The sequence below is a fragment of the Rhineura floridana genome, chromosome 18 (assembly GCF_030035675.1).
Source record: "Rhineura floridana isolate rRhiFlo1 chromosome 18, rRhiFlo1.hap2, whole genome shotgun sequence".
In the NCBI taxonomy this organism is placed as follows: domain Eukaryota; kingdom Metazoa; phylum Chordata; class Lepidosauria; order Squamata; family Rhineuridae; genus Rhineura; species Rhineura floridana.
This window is the reverse complement of record NC_084497.1, coordinates 1,046,286-1,068,875: the sequence shown is the minus strand read 5'-3', so window position 1 is coordinate 1,068,875 and position 22,590 is coordinate 1,046,286. Positions and strand designations below refer to the sequence as shown.

Here is a 22,590-nt window from a genome sequence, read left to right as displayed (position 1 = left end):
CATAATCTTTTCCTGCCTCTGTACTTGTTGGTTTGTTTAATTAATCATGTTTTTATTGTGCTTGTTAGACAAAGATTAGTTTTAACTGGTTTTGATTTATTAATAAAATTATGTGGATGCAACTATGTCTTCCTTATTTTAAGGCCACAATCCTCTGCACTCTTATTTATTCTGTTCCCAGAAGAGATCACTATATACATATATATTCCATAACAGCAACATACACAAGCCCAGAGACAAACTAGAATAAATATTTCTGTCCAATGCTGCTCATACTCAGAGTACACCCACTGATTTCAATGGTTCAACTGATTTACTCTGAATATGTCTAGTATGGGATATCAGAGACTTAGCTGCATAGCTCCCAATAGGCTGATTCTGACTAAGGCTGCAATCCAATACACACTTACCTAGGAGCCTCACTGAACCCAATGAAGCTTACTTCTGAGTAGACATGTATTGGACTGCAGCCTAAGTCTTACCCACAGCAGAACCTACTGAAACCAGTAGACTTGCATTAGCCATGCTCACTGATTTCAGTAGATCTACTTTGACTATGACTTTAGACGGTACCACCCAATGTTTGAGAGAGAGCTTTGCCTCAGGGGTGGTCCCAAGTCCAGTCCCAGATGGCATCTCCAAATAGGGCTGTGAGAGACTCCCTGCTGGAGAGCTGCTGCCAGTTAGTGTTGACAGTACTGAGCTAGGTGGACCAATGGATCTGACTCAATATAAAGCAGCTCCTAAGTTTCACTTGCAAAAGATGATGCGTCACTCACTATTGACAAAATGTCTATCACGGCACTCTGCAAATGTAGCAGGTATAAATGGCGCTATCCAGAGCAGGCAGGTAAAATCCACCTGCACTCCTTTAACCAGCTCAAAAGCTACCTGCACCCCATTAGCCAGCCCAAAATGCACCCCGCATGCAATTCAGCTGAGTTGACTTCAGGGCCTGGAAAAGAGGAGCGCTCTCTCCCTCTCAGTCTTACCTTATTGCCTTGGAATTGTGTCAAAAAACAATCTCAGCAGGAAGAGTTTCTTTTCCCACTACAGAAAAAAACAAAACACGTCACAGGGTTGGAAAATGTTTCGGATTTTTGAAATAGCTGCTGTTGCCAACTGAAGATGCTTTTAAAGGGTAGTCAGGATGGCCGATCCCACCCCACACATGCACCAACCTTTTTAGGGGGGGGGGAACATTCCCACGCCACCCCCAGTGAGAAAGTTCTGAGCTGTCCTGGGGCAAAACACAATGCCGACGTTTTCCTCTCACAGTGTGAACTGCGTTTTTCAGATGCCATGGCACTGACATCATTAGGGTTAGGAACTGAAGGCCAAGTGGATGATAGAACGGGGGGGGGGGCGGTGAGGGGGGAGATAAATCAGTCTTCTTGCTGCCCTGTCGTGTAGCAGAGGAAAGTTTCTTCTCAGAAAGCCTAGTCTTTTGTACCCTTCCTTCCCCCCCTTTTAAAAGCTTTTTCAAAAACTTTGCTGAAAAGGTGTTTGGGTTTCTGTAGTGGCCACTGGGGCCGTCTGGGATTGGCAAGGCGGAATTCAGGAAGCCCAAACAGGAGGTAGAGCCAGAACCAGCAACAGGCAGAGGCGGAACCAACTAATTCTAGTTTGGCCCATCCTCCTTCCTTCCCCAGTTCAACAAGGGCAAAAAAAAAATAAATTAAAATGCATAAGGCGATACTCTGCCTGATCTTAGTTGGCTGGAATTTACTGGGTTGAGGGAAATAAATCTGGAAAGTGTTATATAGCTGTCAATTTCTATGACCCTGTATTTGCGAGTTAGCCTCATTTGAAATTGATGAGTCTTTACTAGGGATGGAAAGATCTGTCAATTTCAGTTCTCTCAATTTCTCATTTTGCAAATTGTAAATTCAGTTCTCTACATTTTTTAAGCAATTTGCAAGTGTTTTTTTAAATCCTCATGAAAATTCTCCAGCATTTAGTGCAAATGTCTCCTACTAAACACATTCTTGTATGCAGTTTAGACTACTGTACACATATTTGCAAGCAATTTCCCCTTATAATGCATTTCAGAATTTTATTTTCATTCATATATTCATTTTTATGCACACTTTCCCCTAAGATTTGCATTTTTTGTAAGCATTGTTTGGTTGGCAAACTGCACTGCAAAATTCAAATGAGTGCGAATTTTGAAGGATTATTCTGTTTCATGTCCCATAGAGTTGCGGAGAGGGCAGATTTGATAAATTCAGCTTTAAATGTGAACTGAATGAGATTTCTCCTGCATCCTTAGTCAGAATGGACAACAGTCTGACAGCTTAAGATAGCTTCAGAGGTTTTTTGTTTAACATAATTTATATACCACTTGATCTTGTGCATTAATTTAGAGAGAGAGAAAGATCAACCCAGTCCGGCCTAGAAAGTGACAGAATTAAAAACAAAGGAAGGAATTTAGCAAGTGTGGCTTCCTCTCAGGTCTCAACCACTGTCACACATGCGCGCGCACCCACACAACACACAGTGGCCTTTTCCTGTGCAGCGCTGAAGGTTGTGTGTGTGTTTTCAGACAAACCCAGCCAGGAAATAAGTTTGCAATCATGTGCTTTGAGCCTAGGCAGTGACGGCAGGCAAAAGCCGCACCAGCTTGCGCATTAGGCACCAAGAGGTGCCTTTTGGAAGGCCACACCGAGTGCTCCAGGTCTGCTGGATGGAAAGGAAGGGAGAGAAAGCCTGGGGATCGGAGCGTGTCATTGATCAGGGGGGTCGGGGGACACCATGTTTTCACGGAAGAAACGTGAACTGATCAAGACGCCGTCGATTTCAAAGAAGGGAAGGGCCGGAAGTCCGATTCCACCATCCTCTTTGGTGAGTAATGGCTGCATCCTCTGATATTTCAAAAGGGGGCACTCTTTGTAACACCCATAGTTTTCTAGCAGAGATCCCTGTCTGAGCACCTTTCCCCATTATCGCACGTGGCTTAACGCCGCCCAAGACAGCCAGTCCATTCATTTGCTCTGCGACAGCCACTGCTTTTAAAAGCCAAGAGGACTTGTTTGACTTGACGTGGACACCATAATTGTTCTGCCCTAGACAGGAGCCGGTGTGGTGTGGCGGTTAGGGTGTTGAGCTAGGATCTGGGAGAGACCAGAGTTCAAATTCCCCACCCAGCCAGCTGTCCATTTCAGTTCCACATTTCTCCAGCAACTTGCGTTAAAAGAAAACTCATGAAAATTTTTCAGCATTTTAGTGTGATATTTTCCCCTAATAAGCACATATTTGCAAGCACTTTATCACCATATAATGCATTTTGTATGCTATCTTTACTAATACATTCATTTTAATGTATACTTCCCTCTAATATTTGCATAATGTTTAGTTGGCCAACTGCACTGCAAAATTCGAAGTGTGAATTTTGAAGGATGGCCGTGTTTCGGTGCTCATATCGTTTTGGGAAGTGTGGATCTGATAGATTCACCTTCAAATGCGAACTGAATCAAATTCCCCATCCATCCCATCACTGGGTGACCTTGGGCCAGTCACCTCCTTCTTGGCCTAGCCTACTTCACAGGATTGTTGTGAGGATGAAATGGGAAGGGGGAAGAACTCTGTATACCACCCTGAGCTCCTTGGAGGCAAGGTGGGATAGAAATGTACTAATAAATAAATAGTCCCCGGCGGCATCTCCAGGTAGGGCTGGGAGAGACTCCCCACCTGAAACTCTGGAGCGCCCCTGCCAGTCAGTGTAGGCAGCACTAAGCTAGATGGACCAATGGTCTGACTCAGAATAATGCAGCTTCCTATGTTCTTATGTGCATTTATTTGATGCTGGAGTGAAGGGCCTTGCAGATCTTTTTTGACTACACCCCCCCATCATCCCTGACCATTGGCCATGCTGGCTGATGGGAGCTGGACTCCAGTAACATCTGGAGGTCCTCAGGTTTCCCCCTCCCTGATCTGAGAAGAGGCATCCCCTCACTCAGGAGAGAATGCCTTTTCTCCGTTGAGGCATTCCTCCACCTCCTGCATGCAGTCTTCAACGACAGGTGGGGGAACCTGTGTAGGCCCTCCACATGTTGCTTCATTACAGCTCCCATCATCTGAAACCATTGGTCCTCCTTGCTTGCTGGGGATCCTGGCAGCTGGAATCTAGCAACAGCTGGGGGGGCCTCAGGTATTCCCCCCACCCCCCGTTTTAATAGTTTTAAAGCTTGCAATGGATTTGAAAGTACTTATGATCATTGCCTTTCCCCCCCAGTGGGGGAACGGAAATTGGTTTGAGAGCGGTTTCGCTTCTTGTTGGCCTTCCCAGGGGGCCGCAGGCACAATTTAAGGCCTGCTTTTTTGTTGATATTTTTTGTACTAGAACCAGGTGCAAAATAATGTCCCTCAGTTGGAGCCTGGAGCAAAATAATGGCCAGGGGAGTTGGGGTGGCCGTGGCACCTGGTGCTCACTAGACCGGGGGGGGTGGCAGGGAGCCCCCCCACCTGCATGATAGGGGGGCACATGCCTCCCTGCTTTACTTTATACTGTCCTCTCTTGAAAGGGCTGTCTAGTCTAAGCCCCGCTGAGAGATCAAGAAGCAGAAGGAGGGTGACGGAGGGGCCTGGAAGCTGCCGTTAAATGTGAGGATTGAGGCAGCAGGCGGAGACCGGCAGCCAAGATACTCTTGGGATTAAGGAGCAAGGCATCTCTCCGAGTTCCCTGGGGAGAGGGACTGGCTGTTAAACCCCTCTGGGAACTGGAGCTCTGTGAGGAGAATAGGAGTCTCCTAACAAACTACACTTCCCAGGATCCTTTGGGGGAAGCCATGACTGTTGGAAGTGAAATAATAGTTGAATAAATGTATGGTGTGGATGTGGCCTTAGCTGAATACACCCCATCACCCTCAGGGGGTCTCAAGTTGGTATGAAAGAGCCACAGTTGTTCACGGTAGGGACGTCCACATTCCCTCCGCCATCCACACATGTTCATGGGCTTCCCAAAGTCAGGAGATTTGTGTTCACATCCACTGTGCTTTCTGAACGTCTGCTGGAACAGTTTTATGAAAATCCAAGCTTTAATATCATTTTCCATCTGGACTACTTGCACTTGGCTCCCCTCTGACCTCTCTGTTTACAATCCCCTTCAGACACATATAGCAAGCTGTCATAGTGAGTCAGACCACTGGACCGTCTAGTGCAATCGTGTGAAAAGTGGGAACGAGGAACCTCAGGCCCGGAGCCGAATGTGGCCCTCCAGAGCTCTGTATCTGGCCCTCGGAACTCTCCCTAGGCCCCTCACACACACATACAAGCCCTGCTCCACTCGCTCCTTGAGTGTTTTTGTCTGGCTGGGATGCGTCATTGAACTCTACAACACAGCCTACTGTAGAAAGGTAAAGTTCACATTTGTTGCTCCGCCCACTTTTGCCTCTGACCCCTCCCACCACTGGCATGTGGCCCCCTGGAAACATGCCCAGAAGGGAATGCGGCCCTTGAGCTGAAAAAAGATCCATCTCTGGCCTACACTGCCGAGAAATGGCTCTCTCTGGAGATAACTTAAAGCAAGGCAGACCCACTGAGATACGGCATTTCCCCTAAAGTAAAATTCTAGTCCTCATGGTTGTTAAAAAAAGGGGGCTGGTTTAATATCAGAACCTAAGGTAGTGCCTTCTACTGGTCCATCCAGCTCAGTACTTTCTACGCTGACCAGCGGCAGCGCTCCAGGGTTCCACACAGAGAGTCCTTTCCCGGCCTTACTTTGAGATGCCGCAGGTTGGACCTGGGAGCGTCCGTGTGCAAAGAAGGTGCTCTGCCACTGAGCCAGAACATCAGAAGAGCTGTGTGGCTGGGTCAGGCCAAAGGGGGCCCACCTAGTCCAGCATCCGGTCACCACACTGGCCAACCAGATGCCCCCAATGGGAAGAAGCCCGCAAGCAGGATTTGAGGGCAACAGCAACTCTCTCAGTCACATGCGCACTTGCCCACAGGTGCAAACTACAGCCTCATGCATGCGTGCCCGTGGGTGTGGGTGGGCGTTAGGGAAGGGGGAGAAATTAAACTCAGTTCTCACTGAAAAGCCAATCTATCAAACTCGCACTTTCTGAAACAACACGAGAGCCAAAACACAGCCATCCTTCGAAATCCAGACTCCTAATTTTGCGACGCAGCTCTGCGGCCAAACAATGTTTACCGACATGCATAATTAGGGGGAAGTGAGCATAAAAATGAATGTTATTAGTGAAAGCAACATCCAAAAACGCATTTAATTAAGAGAAGCTGCTTGCAAAAATGGGTACGTTGCTCAAAATGGCAGACGGAGGAATTTGCACTGAAATGCCAGAGACTTTTCATGAGGGTTTTTTTTTTTAATTACAAATTACTGCAGAAATGCAGAGAACTGAATTTAAGATGGGGAAAATGAGCAACGGAGAGAACCAAGACAGACAAATCTCTCCATCCCTAGCGTGTGCGCATACCTGCAATGGATGACTTCACGCATCTGATGAAGTTGGACTCCAGTCTGAAAAGCTGATGTTGCAACAAAAGTGCTTTGTTCAAGGTCCCACAAGACTTTTGTTGTCAAGGTGTGCTTTGCGTGGCTGGTGCAAGACTGCGTGGGCACATTAAGCATTGCACCTCTTAGCTTTACCGGTGGGGTTTCTGATGTTCTGAAATGCTGAATCTCTGTGGCTTGTGAAAAATGCACCCACAGTGGGGAAATGTCATTGCTGGGCTGCTAGGAGTAACGTGGACTGAAGTGAATGCTTCTGAAACCAAAATGGGTTTGTTTGCCTCACTTCCGTCTCACGCTGCCAAATATTTTTGAGAGGATGGTGGCAGTCCCAATTGCAGACGGTTTTCGAAGGGATGGATGATCTGGACGTATTCCAATCTGTGTTCAGGCCTGGTTTGGTTTGACCTTTATTAGGAGAGGCACAGGCGGAGTACCTTTTGCATGCAAAGCACTGAGCAACGGCCTTTCCCCTAAAAAGCTGGATTCTAGTCCTCATGGTTCTGAATGAAGAGGTAATATAAACAGGAAGTTGCCTTCTGCTGAGTTAGGCTACTGGGCCGTCTAAGCGCAGTGTTTTCTAACCTCCCTGGCAATAGTTTCATACAGGGGACATTCCTGGAGATGCCAGGGATCGAACCCTGGCTCTTCTGCACGCAAATCAGATGCCCTACCACTAAGCTACGCCCTTTCCCCAGGAAGAGCCAAGACTGTAAATGCATAATCTGCCCCTATTCCTAACTCTATTTGAGTTTGCACAATTCAGAAGATGATGGTAATGGTGCCCCAAAAGGGGAAGCTGTCAGATTCTCCCTTCCTCTTCTTTCAATTTGCAGCTTTTCTGCCCACCCCGCCTTAGAAGCCGAGCTGCGTGTCTGCCTTGCGTGGGGAATTGTGTTTTTTAAAAAAACAAACCCAAAAGCTTTTCAGAACAAGCATGGGTGAAAAAAAGCTCTTGAAACCCACCTTGGAGACTCCGGCTTGTTGCAGGCCTTGGGAATATTTGTGCAGTGTCTAAGGCAGCTGCCTCTCCACCTCTTGGGCACGCAGCTGGGGGTTGTGTCGGCTGAACCTCATCCTCCATGTCCATGGGTCGTGGCCATGCTCAGCAGTCGCATGAGTGGGAAGAGCAGTTATAGTCCGTACTCTGCTGGGCTGCGGAGGAAGGTCTCAAAGGCCAGAGGGCACGTTCTGGAGACGGTCTCCAACCGAGCCAGCGTGTGGCTGAAGGTACTATGATGAGGGATGAGATGGGGGAGAAATTCGATTCAATTCGCATTCACAGGTGAAACTACTGAATTCACACTTATGCAGAACCAGAACAACAGCCACCCTTTGAAATCCACACTTTTCTGAATTTGGCAGGGCAAAAAATGCATGTACTAGGATGAGGTGTGCTTAAAAGTGCATATATTTATAAAAATAACATACAAAATGGATTATGTTAGGCAATATTACTTTGCAAAATGGTGCATATTAGGAGAAATTTGCTCTAAAATGCTGATGGGTTTTCACGAGGACTTTTTTTTAAAGAAAATTGCAAACTGATGTGGAAATGTAAAGGACTAAAGTTAAGACTGGAAAAATGAGAAATGGAAATTGGCAGATTGTCAGCTGAAATGAGTAGATTTCTGACTGTCAGTTTGTTGATTGTCAAAGTCAGATTCCTAGTTGTCAGCTGAAATTGACTGGTTTCTGTGAACCAAAATTGACAGATTTCCCCATCCCTAACTCTGATGTCTCAGGAATGTGGTTAAAGTGTGAGACTGGGACCTGGGAGAGACCTGGGTTCAAATCCCTGCTTGGCCCCCTTTGGGGGCTGGTCACTTTATCTATCAGCGTAACCTACCTCACAGGATTGTTGTGATGATAAAATGGGGAGGAGGAGAGCAGTTTTTGTATGGCACCTGGAGCTCCCTGGAAGAAAAGTGGGATATAAATGTAATAATAAATCAAATAAATATACATTACAATAAATAAATTCAAATCCAACACAGATACTGACTGAAATAAACCCCCAGTACTGCCTGTTAGTCAGTGGCTTCGCAGGGGTGGGTGGGGGCAGGGCAACTGCAGTTTCTGAGATCCTGACCAAGTTTTACGTAAGCACCAAAGTTGTGCTGCTTACTCATTGCAGCGCTCTTGAGCAACTGTGACTCCTAACAGCCACAAGACCTAGTCGTCCCCCTCCATGGAATAGTTTCCTTCAAGACAGAATGTTGACTATTTCCCTACAGACCTTTTTCAGACCAAGGGCCACATTCCCTCCTGGGCGCCGCACGGCAGTTACCAGAGGGTTTTTTTTAACAATCAGTCCCTCTTCCCAGGGAACTCTGAGAATTGTTGCTCTCCAAGGGCCATGGGGAGGGCTCTCCTAACTCTCAGCACCCATCACAAACTATAACTCCCCTGGATTCTTTGAGGGAAAGCCACAACTATTTAAAGTGGGATGATAACTGCTTTAAATGTATAATGTGGATGGGGCCTAAACTAAGAGGAACTCACACAAGAATGCTGGTGAATTTTTATGAGCACTATTTTTTTTTTAAATTGTGCAAAATGCTGTGAAAATGCAGACAACTGAACTGAAGTTTGGAAAAATGAGCAAGAAAAAGAAAGCCAAGTTGACATCCCTCTTGCTCGCTTGTGAAGAGAAACCAGCTCTAGTGTGCAAAGGTAAAATGTCCACAACTTGCTCTGCCGCCTTTTATTTATGCCCCTGGAATGTGGCCCAAAGCTTCCCCCCCATAGACAGGTTAGCCAAGACTGCTTCACTCCCGCAGAGGCCCCTGACTGCAGCATCTTAAACTGCTGTCCTGTCGAGTGACTCCAATGCCTTTTTGATTCTTGAAGGACCTGCCACGGCGCGATGGCCTGGACACGTCGACCTCCAGCCTCGTGGATTTGTCTCCGGCGGGCGCTGGGGGCACACTCAAGCGCCCGACCAGCCTCAGCCGCCATGCCAGCGCGGCCGGATTCCCTCTATCCCCGGCCATCCCCTGGGGCTTCGCCAAGGGACACAGGGCCCAGGCAGCTCACAGCCCCTGTGAAGGCATCGAAACCAGCTTGACAGAGCCGGAGGACATTTCACAGCTCCTCGCCGACGTGGCGCGCTTTGCGGAGCGGCTGGAGAAACTGAGGGATGTGGTCCTGAGGGAGGGTGAGTCACCGAGTTCACGTGTCAAGGGTGAGGAGGACTTTTGGCCCTCCAGAGCTGGCTGGAGACAACCGCCCAGCAGCGAATACAGGGATGATGGGGTGGTGGTATGTTTAGACTGGGTATGTTTAGACTGGAGAAGAGAAGACTGAGAGAAGATATGATAGCACTCTTCAAGTCCAGAGGAGGGCTGGGATGTTTTCTCTATAGTCCCAGAGTGCAGGACACAGACTAACGGGCTCAAGCTGCAGGAAGCCAGATTTTGGCTGAACATCAGGAAAGACGCCTTAACTGTTAGGTATGACAATGGAACCAAAGACCTAGGGAGGTGGTGGGCTGTCCAGTACTGGAGGCCCTCAGGAGGCAGCTGGACAGCCACCTGTTGGGGATGCTTTAACTTGGATTCCTGCATTGAGCAGGGGGATGGACTCGATGGCCTCACAGGCCCCTTCCCACTCTATGATTCTACAATTCTGAGATTCTATTTAAACCAGCTCTTTCTTCACAACCACAGGGACTGGAATCTTACTTTATATTTAGGGGAAAGACCATGGCTCAGTGGTTAGAACACCTGCCTTGTGTGCAGAAGGTGCCAAGTTCAATCCCCAATGGCGTCTCCCCATTGAACTAGGAATGTCCCCTGCCTGAAGTCCTGGAGAGCTGCTGCCAGTCAGTGTAGACAATATTGAGCTAGACGGACTCCGCTTCCCATGCTTCCTACGCTCCTAGCAAAGCCCCCGTTGACAACCCCACATGATGCGCGTCCTCCTGATTGCATAAGCTTCAGCCGTGCGCCAGGGAGAGGGTTGCCACATCAGACAACAGCAGCGGGTTCTTGCCACGACAGGGATGCTATTTCCTGCTTCGTCTCTATTTTCATCTGTCTGCCTTTCCTGTTTATGCCGAGACTGTGACAGCTGGCAGCGCCCTGATAAATCCGTCGCGGGTGTGTCATTGCGCGTGTGAGCGTGCTCCTCCTGGCTGAGCGCAATCCCGCCATTTTGTCCTTAGAATCAACTGAGAGACCCGTCAAGTTCATTAAATGCTGGGATGATTATGATTATTTCAAGTGATCCCCCGCCCTTCACCCTGAGGTTCCAGGGTGGATTATGACAGTTTAAAATGCATCCTTAAAAAACAGTTTAAACCAACATACGATCACGAAAAATAGGCTGGGTCCTTAATAATAGGCATCTCCGGTGTCAAAGGGGGCAGGGTAAAGAGGTCGCCTTAAGCATTCACCTGAAGCTGTACAGTGAGGTTGTCAGGCACACCTTCTGTGGAGAGGGAGGTCCACAATTTAGGGGCCACCACAGAGAAGGCCCTCTCCCACGCCACCATCTCCTGAGCTTCTGAGGGTGGTGGAACTACCCAAAGAGCCCTCTCTACTGATCTCCACTGTAGGGAAGAAGACAGCCGTTCAGATATTTGGGATCTAAGACATTCAGGGCTTTAAACACTAACTGGGCCCAGAAACCAATGCAGCTGTTTTAAAATAGGGGTTATACGAGTTCTAAAGGGAACCACAGCCATAATCTGGCTGCTGCATTATGGACTAGTTGAAGTTTCCAAGTCATCTTCAAGGGCAGCCCCACGTAGAGCACATTGCAACAGTCCAGTCTGGAGTACAGGAGCCAAGTCAAGGGGTCAAACTGGCGAACCAGCCAGGGCTACAGATCAACACTTTTGCAAGTCCAGCGTTGTGGCAAGGAGAGGAGCCGCTGAACCTCAGGATCATATTTATTTCAGGAATAAAAGAGACATAGGAATTTAGACGCCTGCCTTGTACATCTGGCTGCGTACTGCCAGCACTGACCGGCAGCAGCTCTCCAGGGTTTCAGGCAGGAGTCTTTTTCCCAGCCCTATCTGGGGATGCCATTTGGGATTGAACCTCGGACCCTCTGCACGCAAAGCAGGGGCACTGCTACTGAGCAACTGCCTTTCCCCTAAAAAGTAAAATTCTAGCCCTCACTGTTCTGATACAGAGATGCCTTACACCAAGCCAGGCCGTTGGGTCCGTCTAGCTCAGTATTCTCTGTGCTGACCAGCAGCAGCTCTCCAGGGTTTCAGGAAGGAGATATTCCCAGCGCTCCTTGAGCTGCTGCTTCTGACTGATGGATGGGGCCTGGCTGGTCTTTCCTTTGCCATGATGATCTTCCTGGGCCATTGGTCTCCTGGTCGCTAGCAGAGGCCATTCCATGCTCCCCATGTTCTCAGCAGTCCCAGTGCAATAAAGAAACAAACTAGGGGGAAACTGCCCCCCAACATCCCTGCGAGGTAGACCTTTCAAACTTTTTTGGATGCGACAAGGCAGGCTTCAGAGCGTCAGTGCCTCTCTCTGAGCCCAAGTTTCCAGAAGCTGCCTGACTTTCTACCACTGGGTTGTGCTTCCGCCCTTCAGTTCCAGATCCGCCCAGTCAGCAGCCAGGCTGAACATTTCTTTGCTGACTGAATTTGGCCACAGAAGTAAAGCCAGTCATACAAATGCAAAGAGGCAATGTCAGGGGGAAGGGTCAGCTGAGTGATGGTTGGAGTAGAGATGAGATAGAGGGGAGGGCAGTGGGTTATCTCAAGAGCCACAACAGGGCTTGACTTCCTTGCTTCCAGTTTTCCTTCCTTGCAGTAAACAGGAAGAGAAACATTCCAAAGATGACTTTGGCAATCCAGAGAAGGGTTGCCAACTTACCGGTGGTGTGGAATAGGCCCAGCTTGCTCTTGTAATTTACCGAAACAAGTCAGTGAAGCAAGCAGTCTCTTCTGCCTGTTTTTGTGTGTTGTGGTTTGCACACCACCGCTACAGCGTTTTGCAACGTTGGGCAGCTTATAGATATTCCAAATAAATCATTCTGCCAGCATGGCTTGGGAATTCTAAGACACAAAATAGACAAGACCAGTCAGGGCAGTTTTGAAAGGCCCATTCCACCATCCTGATTCAAAACGGTGTGTCCAATTGTATTCAAACGTAGATGAAAACCTGCTCCTTGATCTCAGGAACTGTCATGCAAATTTTGGTTACATTGTTGTTATTATTACTATTATTTTGGATGTTAGTTGCTTGTGACCCAAAGGTCTCCAAGAGACTTACAACATTGTTAAAAACAAAAGTGAACATACCATGCCATAAAGCAAAGTAATAAAACAACAACAAGAACCTCCACATGGCACCCACTCCCATGCAAACCCTAGTGGACCAGGTACCATTGCAGGGAAGGCTCCCATGCACAGCAAGCAGAAATCCAACAGGGAGAGCTTGCCCTAAAACTGCACCATCAAGCCGTACTCATCTGAGCCCTCTCCCCGCAGATGGGCTGGAGTCCAGGCGAGCGTTCGCCCACGAGTGCCTCGGGGAAGCTTTACGGATTCTCCGGCAGGTCATCAGCAGATATCCTCTGCTGAACACCCTGGAGACTTTGACGGCGGCAGGGACGCTCATCTCCAGGGTCAAAGGTCAGTCCATGCTACGGAGGAGGGAAAAGTTTGACGCTGTTTGTCTTTAAAGGGGAACCTCCCAAATCTGCACTTTCCAAAACAATACGCAAACTGAAACGCGGCCGTCCTTCGAAATTCGCTCTTCTCCAAATTGTGCAAACCAGTTCTCCGGCCATGTAATGGCTACAGAAATGGGTATATTTGGGTAACGCATGCCTATAAATGCATATGCAAGTGAAAAAGAATGTGCCAAAATGCATCATCTTTGGAGAAATTGCCTGTGGGGAAAATTGTGCATATTAGGAGAAATTATGAATTTTCATCAGCACTTTTTAAAAAAAGGTTGTTCTGAAGGAAGTGCGGCCCTCAGGCTGTAAAAGATTCCATGTCACCTCGACTACAGTAGAGTCCTATCCGTATCCACTGCTTCACCCACGGATTCTGGGTTGGATCCAACTTTAGTCCTACCGACAGTAGACCCACTGAAATGAATAGACATGACTAGCTTCAATCCCTTCATTTCAATGGGTCTATTATTTATTTATTATTATTTATTACATTTGGTTCAACTTGGTTGGATTCAACCCTTGGTTTGGCAATGAGATATTTACCCTTTACTTCCTTAAAATCCATCAAGGCTGAAGCATTTTCCTCTCACCCCGCTGCTGTGTGAGATTGCTGGCATCAAATTAGCTCTGTGTTGACTCTGTATTGTGAAACCATTTTTACTTTTTTTTTGTAAATAAGGAGTGGTGGATGATAGTAGTGAGAGAGGAAGTGGGGGGTGAGTAGCAGTCTTAAGCGCACACAGGAATGAAAATGTGTGTGTGCTGTTGCTACTGCCTTGTCTTCCTGTACTCTGAAGAGTTAGCCGCAAGGCGCCAGAAGTTTTTTTTTAAAGAAATCTGCTGGTGGTTTACTCCACGGTGAAGCCTGGGGTCCAGTTACATCACTCACACACTAAGGTGGATTCTCAAATATTTTCAACGTAAATAAATGATTTCAAAATGGTTGCTGAGGCTGAGAAAAAAAACCAGCGTCAAAAGAGGATTCACACTTGGATTGTTTCCGAGGGGCCGCCTCTGAAGCCATGCTTTCCCACAAGTTTGAAGAGGCATTTAAACAATGCTTCCACACAGCCCTGGTACTATATCATCCAGCAAGGCCTGTCCCCATAGACGAGATCCGTCTGCAACGTTTACTCAGAAGTAAGCCCCGTTCAGGAAAGCACCCCTGCAACTTGAAGTAGAAGCTTCCTTCTTGCAGTTTCTGTCCCTGTAAATGCTTCCTGGTTAGGACAGTGTGGAATTAGTGATTAAGTGTCCCTTAACTGTCCCATAATTACATGGTTCCTGTTCTCTGTAATGGTGGGGGGTTTAATTATATATATATATTTCTTTTTTAATTGTGAAGTAGTGTTATTTTGCAATACGAAAGTAAACATACAGAGAAATCCATAAATAAAGCACTTCCCAGTGGAGAACAGGAATAATCGAATTAAGGGACAGTAAAGGGGTCAATTAATCGGTAATACTGCTGCTACGTCAAACAGGAAGCATTAACAGAGACAGAAGCTGCAGGGAGAAAACTTCTAACAAAAGGCACAGTAGCCCTGAATAGCCTCAAGAATGCTTTGGTTGCTTATATGGGTGCATGGAGCAGGGCATTTTCTTCTTGAATGCTCCTCCAAAATTAGCCCACTTGACCTTCTCTCTCATTTTTCTTTGGCTTCAATACACATCTTATTGGCTCATCAAAATTTTATGGCTGGAGATTTCTGACTCTCTTTAACTTGGAATCTTTATTTTCTTTTCTTATTGTTACTGTTTCATGCTTTAATTCTCAGTCATTCCTGTTATTCAGTTGTGGGGCATTATTTTACTAATTCTTTTAACGGGGAGGGGGATGCTTGGAAACTCAATCTGAAGTGGTTCAACCCTAAATTCTCATGCCCTGCACCTTGTAGAATGGCTTTAATGCAGACTGAGGAGGAGAAGAGAGTCTCACCTTGCTACCTCCTCAACCTTAATCCGTAGGTTTCCATTACGAATCCAATAATGAAACAGACAAACGGGAATTTGAAAAGGCCCTGGAGATGATCGCCGTCTCCTTCAGCAGCACGTAAGCAAATGACTTTTTCGCTTAAGGCACTCCTCTGAGGTTGCTAAGCTCACTTCAGAATCTCAGAATTGGAAAGGGGTTTAGAGGGCATCTAGCTCAACCCTCGCTTGATGTAGGAAATCCAGGCTGCTGGGAGTTGGAGTCCAGTGACATCCGGGGGGCACCAGATTGGGGAAGGCTGGTCTAGTGCCTTCAGAACTGGCAAACAAGCACATCCATAAGCAGCTGTTCTTGGGTCTGATAGCGATTTGCTTGTTTCTCCCTGCCGTATCCGACCCCATTTTATAAACGTGCTTCCTTTGCTATTTCAGGGTCTCCGAGTTCCTCATGGGGGAGGTAGACAGCAGCACCCTCCTCTCGATCCCTCCTACTGATCAGAACCAGGTGAGGCACTCCAGCTAATGAGGGAGAAACCTCTCCCCCCTCCCAAATAACTCTATGGGAGATTGGCTGCTCTGCCTGCAAAAGGCCACAGGGCCGAGCCGCAGTGGCAGCCCCAGATGAAAGGACCTCGGGTGTCAAGGGAAAACCTTCCCTGCCTGCAGCCTTGGGGAGCTGCTGCTGGTCACAGCAGACATTAGTGATGCTGGATGGACCCAGCAGTTTGCCACGGGGAGCAATCGTGTTCTCGCACATGCGTGGTGGTAAAACACCACAGACAAAGAAACTGGAGCAATCAGTTCCCTCAAAGCACCATTATTTTTTGGTTGCATTTTGTAACTGCCGAGAAGCCCACCCTTAATACAGAAACGACGGAAGAGGCGTTACTTCATAGCAAGTCAGAGAGCTGGTCTGTCTTGCTCAGCAGATGGCTGCACCCCTAGAACAGGGTCTGACCTCCACACACACCCCCGAGCCACATTGGCAAATGGGCAGGGCCGCCTGACGTCACCATGACATCCAGAGACCGAAATGGAAAAAACAATTCTAGCACAGGAGCGGGGAACGCTGGCTCTTGTGCTGAGCGCGGCCCTCTAGACCTCTCTGTCTGGCCCTTGGGACTCCCCCAGGCCATGCCCCTCACCGGTCCTGCTTGGCACTGTCCTTGAGCAGCCATGCCTGGCTGGAGCATGGCCCTGAACTGCGATGAGGCCTCTTGCTTGCCTGGGTGGAGAACAGAGGGGGGATTCTGCGAGGGTGTGTAGAAAGTTCTGATCTTTGCAGGTTTGGAAAGTAGTTGCTCCACCCACTTTTCTCTCTGGCCCCACCCTATGGCCCCTGGAAGGGTGACCCCAAAGAGCACTAGCTACCCTTTCTCCTTCTCCTCGCCCCCACAGTCTATGGAAAACCTGTATGGAGGGATTGCTGGGCAGGGTCCGGAAGAGGTGTTGGACAGCATGGAAGACTTCAGCTCAAGTAAGCACCGTCTGCGCAGTGGCTTTTCTGACCTCTCCTGTCCTCCCCCTCCCCTCCGATAAGGATGTACAGATGTGCGCTGATAAAACACTCCAAAAGTGGGATCTTGGCAGGACTATATATACCATGTCATAGGCTCATATCAAGGCTACTCTTTTTAGAGTGTTTTACCAATGTGTACCGGTCACACAGAAGCTGGGAGGAGACATGAATTAACTGATAGCTGTGGCATGCTCAGATTCCGAAATTAATTCCCTAATGAAAGCAAAATTATGAAGCGATAAAAAGCTGGTGCTGACTGGGTTATGAGCACATAAGACGATCCCAACTGCTGAGTCAGTCTAGTCCATGCTTTTTCTAACCTTCTTCCTTCACCCTCCCTGCGGTGCAGTCCGTCTGTCGGCCGAAGAAGTGGATGTCCTCCTGCAGAAGTGCGAGGGAGGGGTGGAGGTTGCCCTCAAGTACGCCAAGAACATCTCCAAGTACATGAAAGACCTCATGTACTACCTGGAGAAGAGGACCGCCCTAGGTGAGCCGGGAAAGCAGGAAGGAAACCAGGCGCTCCAATTGAGGCATATGTTTGTATCTCCCCCTTTCCTCCCAAGAGCTCAATGTGGCATACATGGATCACCACACACACACCGCCACAGTGGGCCGTATGTTATCCGCACAACAATCCTGGAAGGCAGAGCAGGCCAATAGTTTGCGATAGTTGAAATCTGCAGCGAGTAGTCTTTGTATCAGGCGAATTCTAAGTCTGATGGGAGCCCTCCGGCAGGGTGTAAACTTTCTCACTTCCTCCCCTCCAGAAATGGAGTTTGCCAAAGGACTACAGAAGATGGTGAATTCCTGCAAGCAAACGATCAGCCAGGAGGTAAGCCTGTCGATCCCCTGTCCAACATGCAATGGGGTGCAGCCATTTCTGAAGTCAGCTTATGTTGACCTTCAGATGCCCTTTCCTCCAAAGTCCGACCTGTTGGGGGGAAGCCGACTTGTTGCTCCAGAATTCCCAGCCAGTCCAACCCCCTGCTCAATGCAGGAATCCAAATCAAAGCATTCCCGACAGATGGCTGTCCAGCTGCCTCTTGAATGCCTCCAGTATCTGAGAGCCCACTACCTCTCTAGGTCATTGGTTCCATTGTCGTCTGGCTCTAACAGTTAGGAAGTTTTTCCTGATGTCCAGTCGAAATCTGGCTTCCACCAACTTGAGCCCATTATTCCGTGTCCTACACTCTGGGACGATCGAGAAGAGATCCTGGCCCAAGTCTATGTGATAACCTTTCATGTACTTGAAGAGTGCTATCATATCTTCCCTCAGTCTTCTCCAGGCTAAACATGCCCAGTTCTTTCAGTCTCTCCATGTAGGATATTCATTTTTGTACACATATTCCTGCTTCACAGGGTCGCCATAAGTCATAGTCGACTTGGAGGCACATAACAACAACAACAATTCCTGTAAGATCTGTATTTTTGTAAACATTGGTTGGAGAATTTCATCACAAAATTTGGATATGTGCAAATTTAGAGGGATGCCCGTGTCTCGGTCCTCACGTTGTTTGGGAAAGTGCAAATGTGATAGACTCGGATGCCTCTCCCTTCCTCCTTGCATGAATTGATCCCGGTCTCCCTACTTCCACAGCCCTTCATGCCATTTTCCTCCATCTATTCCCTGGCGCTGGAGCAAGATGTGGAATATGGAGCCAGCTCCCTGCAAGCAGCCATCACTTTGCGAACGGAAACATTCCTGCAGGTAAAAAAGGGAGGTGTTGGAGGGAGCCCCCCAGTCCAGTCCCTGGCATCTCCGGTTAAAAGGATCACAGGATCCTTGCAGAGCCACTGCCATTCAGAGCAGACAATATGGTGCTAGATGGGAAAACAGCCCGAGGCGGCGTGAGGCAGTTTTCTAGTGTCCCAGGGCAAATGGGAATGAAAACAGAGATGATGGGAGTTGGAGTCCAGCAGCATCTGAGGCCACATGTTCCCCCATCCCTGACAGGAGTTGCATTTCCTGACTGCATGCGAGAGATGGAGGAATGTTTCTGTTTAGAAGAGGGATTCCCCTCCTGAGGGTGGGGAATGCTTCTTCTTAGACCAGGGAGGGGGAACATCCAGATGGTGTCAGACTCCAGGTTCCAACAGCAACCAGCACTGGCCAGTGGTCAGGGATAAGAAGAACAAAACATAAGGAGAGCCCTGCAGTGCAGGCCAAGGGGGGCCATCCAAACCAGCCTCTTCTTCTCACAGTGGCCAACCAGATGCCCCAACAGGAAAAGGCCCACAAGCAGGACCTGAGAGCAAGAGTGACTCTCTCCCCTCCTGCAACTGGCATTCATAAGCATTTACTGCTTCCATCTGTGGATGCACAGCACAGCCATTGTGGCTAGTGGCCATTGATCGCCTCACCACCTCCATGTTATTTGGCTAATCTTCTTTTGAAGCCATCCAAGTTGGGGGCCTTCACTGCTAGTCACGGCTAATCCTGATGATGGGAGTTGTAATCCACCAACATCTGGAGGGTCCCCTGCAGGCCCCCCATCTCCTCTAAGGAGCAGCATTCTTTACTGCACGGGAGAGAACAAGGAATGCCTCTATTTAGAAGAGGCATTCCCCTCCTGAGAGTGGGGAGCGCCTTTCCTTAGATCAGGGATGGAGGAAGCCAGTGGCCCTTTGGATGTTGGTGGACTCCCAACTCCCGTTGTTCACAGCCAGCAAAGCGAAGGGTCAGGGATGATGGGAGCTGGGCTCCAGCGACATCTGCAAGGCACCACATGGCTGCTCCTGTTGTAAGAATGAGGCCGCTCCTTTTTTCCTTCCTCTTAATTCCTGCTTCTCCTTCTTTCCCAGCCGTTGACTGCAAGGCGTCTTGAACATGAAAAGCGTCGGAAAGAGATCAAGGAGCAGTGGCACCGCGCCCAGCGGAAGCTGGTGAGAAGGCGGGACTCCGAGGGACTGCAGGGGTCTGGGCGGCCTGGGTAGGGAGGCCTGGGGTGGAGAAAGTCCATGCAGTCCGCATTGCAAGCTGAATCGATCAAACCGGCACATTTGGGAACAACGAGAGCACCGAAAGACAGCCATCCTTCAAAATTCACACTTATCCAAATTTTGCAATGCAGCTTTCCGACCGAGCAATGTTTAAGAAAATGCATAGATTAGCGGAAAGTGTACATAGAGATTATTATCTTGGTGAAAACATCACACAGAAAAGCATTCTATGTGGAAACTGCTTGCAAAAATGTGAATCAAAACTGCCTATATAAAGTGTGTTTTCGTAGGAGAAATTTGTGCAAAAACGCTGGAGGTTATGAGGACCAAATAGCTGATGTTTTGCTTGCGTGTGTCCCCCCCCCCCCCCCCGACAGCAAGAGGCCGAGAGCAATTTGCGGAAGTCCCGGCAGATGTACATGCAACGCTCGGAGGAGTCCGAGAAGGCCAAACACGTCATGGTCAAGGCAGAAGAAGAACAGCTAGTGGCCAGCAGCAGTAGCAGCAGCGCCACCACCACTAAGGCCCTGGACAAGAAGCGGCGAGTGGAGGAGGAGGCCAGGAACAAGGTGGGGGGGAGGAGGAGGAGGAGGCGGAAAGGAGCGGGTGAAAATGGGCACGCAGCAGGGAAATGCTGCTTCTTCCCTGCAGCTGGACTCCAACTCCCATCACCCCTCCGGATGAACTCAAACGCCCCAAATGTTGTCACTGGGGATGGGTGAGGAATTCGATTTGATTGGCACTTCCCAAAACAACGTGAGAACCGAAACACACCCGTCCTTCAAGGATCACACTTACCTGAATGTTGCCATGCAGGGCTCCAAAAAAATGCACATGTTAGAGGGAAGCATGCATAAAAATCAATTTATGAGTGGAAACAGCACATGCAAATGCATTGCGTTAGGAGAACTCTCTTGCCAAAATGGGTACATGACTCAAAACTGCATACACAAATGTGTTTAGTAGGAAGCTGATGAATTTTCATATAATTGTTTTTAAAATTGCACATCGTTGCAGCAGTGTGGACACCTGAACTTCAGATGGGGAAATGGAAAATGGAGAGAGCCAGAACTGACAGGTTCTTCCATCCCTGGTTGGGCCAAAAGTTCGGCCTTTCACCCCCCAGTTCTTAAGTTCAGGCAACCAGGTGATCTATTGTATCCAGCTCAGTTTTACTCAGAGTTGTGGTTTTGTGCCTTCAAGTCGACTATGACTTATGGCGACCCTCTGAACGAGTGACCTCCAAGAGCATCTGTCGTGAACCACCCTGTTCAGATCTTGCAAGTTCAGGTCTGGGGCTTCCTTTATGGAATCAATCCGTCTCTTGTTTGGCCTTCCTCTTTTTCTACTCCCTTCTGTTTTTTCCCCAGCATTGAAATTAATGGCCCTACCGTCTTTCCCATCCATTAATTCCAATGGGTTTACTCTGAGGATGACTAACATTGAATACAACTAGGGATGGGCACTACGTGTCAATTTTGGGTTTTGTCCCTTTCTCATTTTTCCAGTCTTAAGTTAAAATTCTCCTGCATCAGTTTGGAGTTTAGAAAAACAGAGAACTGAAAAGACAGGCCTTTCCATCCCTAGTTGTCATCTCTCCTTGCAGGAGAGTTCTCCAAGTCCTTCAGCCTTTGGGCTGCCCCTTTTCTGACGCAGCAAGAGTGCGTGAGAGAGTTGGGCATCTCTTCTCGCCGCCCACCCTCTGCCGTTCTTGGCAATTCTCATGCCCTGCCACTTTCCAGGCTGAAGAGGCCATGGCTACTTACCGGACCTGCATCGCCGATGCCAACACGCAGAAGCAGGAGTTGGAGGACACCAAAGTGACTGCCTTGCGTCAGATCCATGAGGTGGTCAAGCAGAGCGACCAGATCATAAAATCGGTGGGTCGGGTCTACTCTCCAGTGTGGCTCAGCCTAGAGACGTAAAATTTCCAGAAATGCTGCAGCCGTGTGTGGATTTTTTTTCTGGGGAAAAACAGAAATTTGGGGGAAATTGAAAAATATGCAATACTTTTTTAAAGCACCTTTTACATATCAAAAGTCACTTTGTTACTTTAGGAACATCAAGTGTATCATGTATAACTTGGTTTGCCATTAATTTATCATGTTTGATATATTAAAAGTACAGTTTCTTTAGACAATGATTACAAACTTAATTTACTTTAAAAAAATGTTACAAATGGCGTTTAAAAGTTGCTGAACTGTAAGGAACCTGACATTTTCCCAGTTTATGAGCAGCTTTTATAAAACTATAAAAATAGAAGAAACTATCAATGTTACAGTAAATCAAAAAAGAATTCTGGAAAGCATTATGTCTCCTGCAGTCCCCCACAGTGTCAAGTGGACCTAAAGCACTTGTGCCCATTAAAAAAGCTGAGGAAATGAAGGAGGAAACCAAGCCTCATTGAATACTACGTGAAATTTAATCAATTTGTTCTAACAAAAGTTGAGATACTCCTGTGCCCAGCTGTGGTCTCATGACAAGAGATCCACATAACTCCATCCACCACCTGGGCAAGCAAGAGGCATTAAGTATTAATGTTCTGGGAGATGCTCCAGCCAGGCAGAAGTACTCAAAGAGAGGCCAGGGCTGGTGAGGGGGTGGGCCCATGGAGAGTCCCGGGGCCAGATGGATAGGTTCCTCAATCCTGTTTTAATTGTTTGGAAGAAGACAGCTTGATTTGACCACTGATATTTTCTTTCTTTCTTTCCCTCTCTGCACTCCAGGCCACCATCTCCTTTTACCAAACGATGCACATGCAGACGGCGCCGCTGCCCGTCTACTTCCAGACCTTGTGCGAGAGCAGCAAGCTGTATGACCCCGGGCAGCAGTACGCCTCCCACGTCAAGCGGCTGCAGAGGGGAGGCGAGCCGGAGACGCAGTATGACTTTGAGCCGTACGTCTCGCAGAACAACTGGTAGGTCTCCCTACCAAGTCGGAGTCCTGCAACTCCTGTCTCCACCCCCACTGGAGAAATAAGCTGGTTCTGAGTTTTGACATAGGACGCTGCTTCCTCCATCACAGGGGCCATTCTTAACTGTTTATATTCATACTCTACTAAGAACCATCTTAC

At 48.1% G+C, this 22,590-nt stretch overlaps 1 protein-coding gene and 1 long non-coding RNA gene across 4 annotated transcripts in view; one reads left to right on the top strand and one right to left on the bottom strand.

Moving 5' to 3' along the window:
• Window positions 1-992: 992 nt before the first annotated feature.
• LOC133372247 (uncharacterized) lies at window positions 993-8,383 on the bottom strand. Its single transcript, XR_009759472.1, has 3 exons — window positions 8,322-8,383; window positions 7,439-7,705; window positions 993-1,050 (listed from the first exon to the last, which is right to left on the bottom strand). It is a non-coding gene; the product is annotated as an uncharacterized LOC133372247 (long non-coding RNA).
• Window positions 2,554-22,590, top strand: part of ARHGAP45 (Rho GTPase activating protein 45) — a 32,151-nt gene continuing 12,114 nt past the window's right edge. For 2 of the 3 annotated variants that reach the window (XM_061600555.1, XM_061600553.1), the window contains exons 1-13: window positions 7,391-7,702; window positions 9,326-9,632; window positions 12,933-13,076; window positions 15,095-15,179; window positions 15,491-15,563; window positions 16,457-16,535; window positions 16,927-17,064; window positions 17,345-17,409; window positions 18,175-18,285; window positions 19,380-19,460; window positions 19,895-20,086; window positions 21,260-21,397; window positions 22,244-22,434. In XM_061600555.1, coding sequence (XP_061456539.1) covers window positions 7,574-7,702; window positions 9,326-9,632; window positions 12,933-13,076; window positions 15,095-15,179; window positions 15,491-15,563; window positions 16,457-16,535; window positions 16,927-17,064; window positions 17,345-17,409; window positions 18,175-18,285; window positions 19,380-19,460; window positions 19,895-20,086; window positions 21,260-21,397; window positions 22,244-22,434 — 1,733 coding nt within the window. In that variant the 5' untranslated portion in view covers window positions 7,391-7,573. Of the gene's footprint in view, window positions 2,845-7,390; window positions 7,703-9,325; window positions 9,633-12,932; window positions 13,077-15,094; window positions 15,180-15,490; window positions 15,564-16,456; window positions 16,536-16,926; window positions 17,065-17,344; window positions 17,410-18,174; window positions 18,286-19,379; window positions 19,461-19,894; window positions 20,087-21,259; window positions 21,398-22,243; window positions 22,435-22,590 lie in introns of those variants that run through there. The other variant, XM_061600554.1, reaches the window with a different exon arrangement.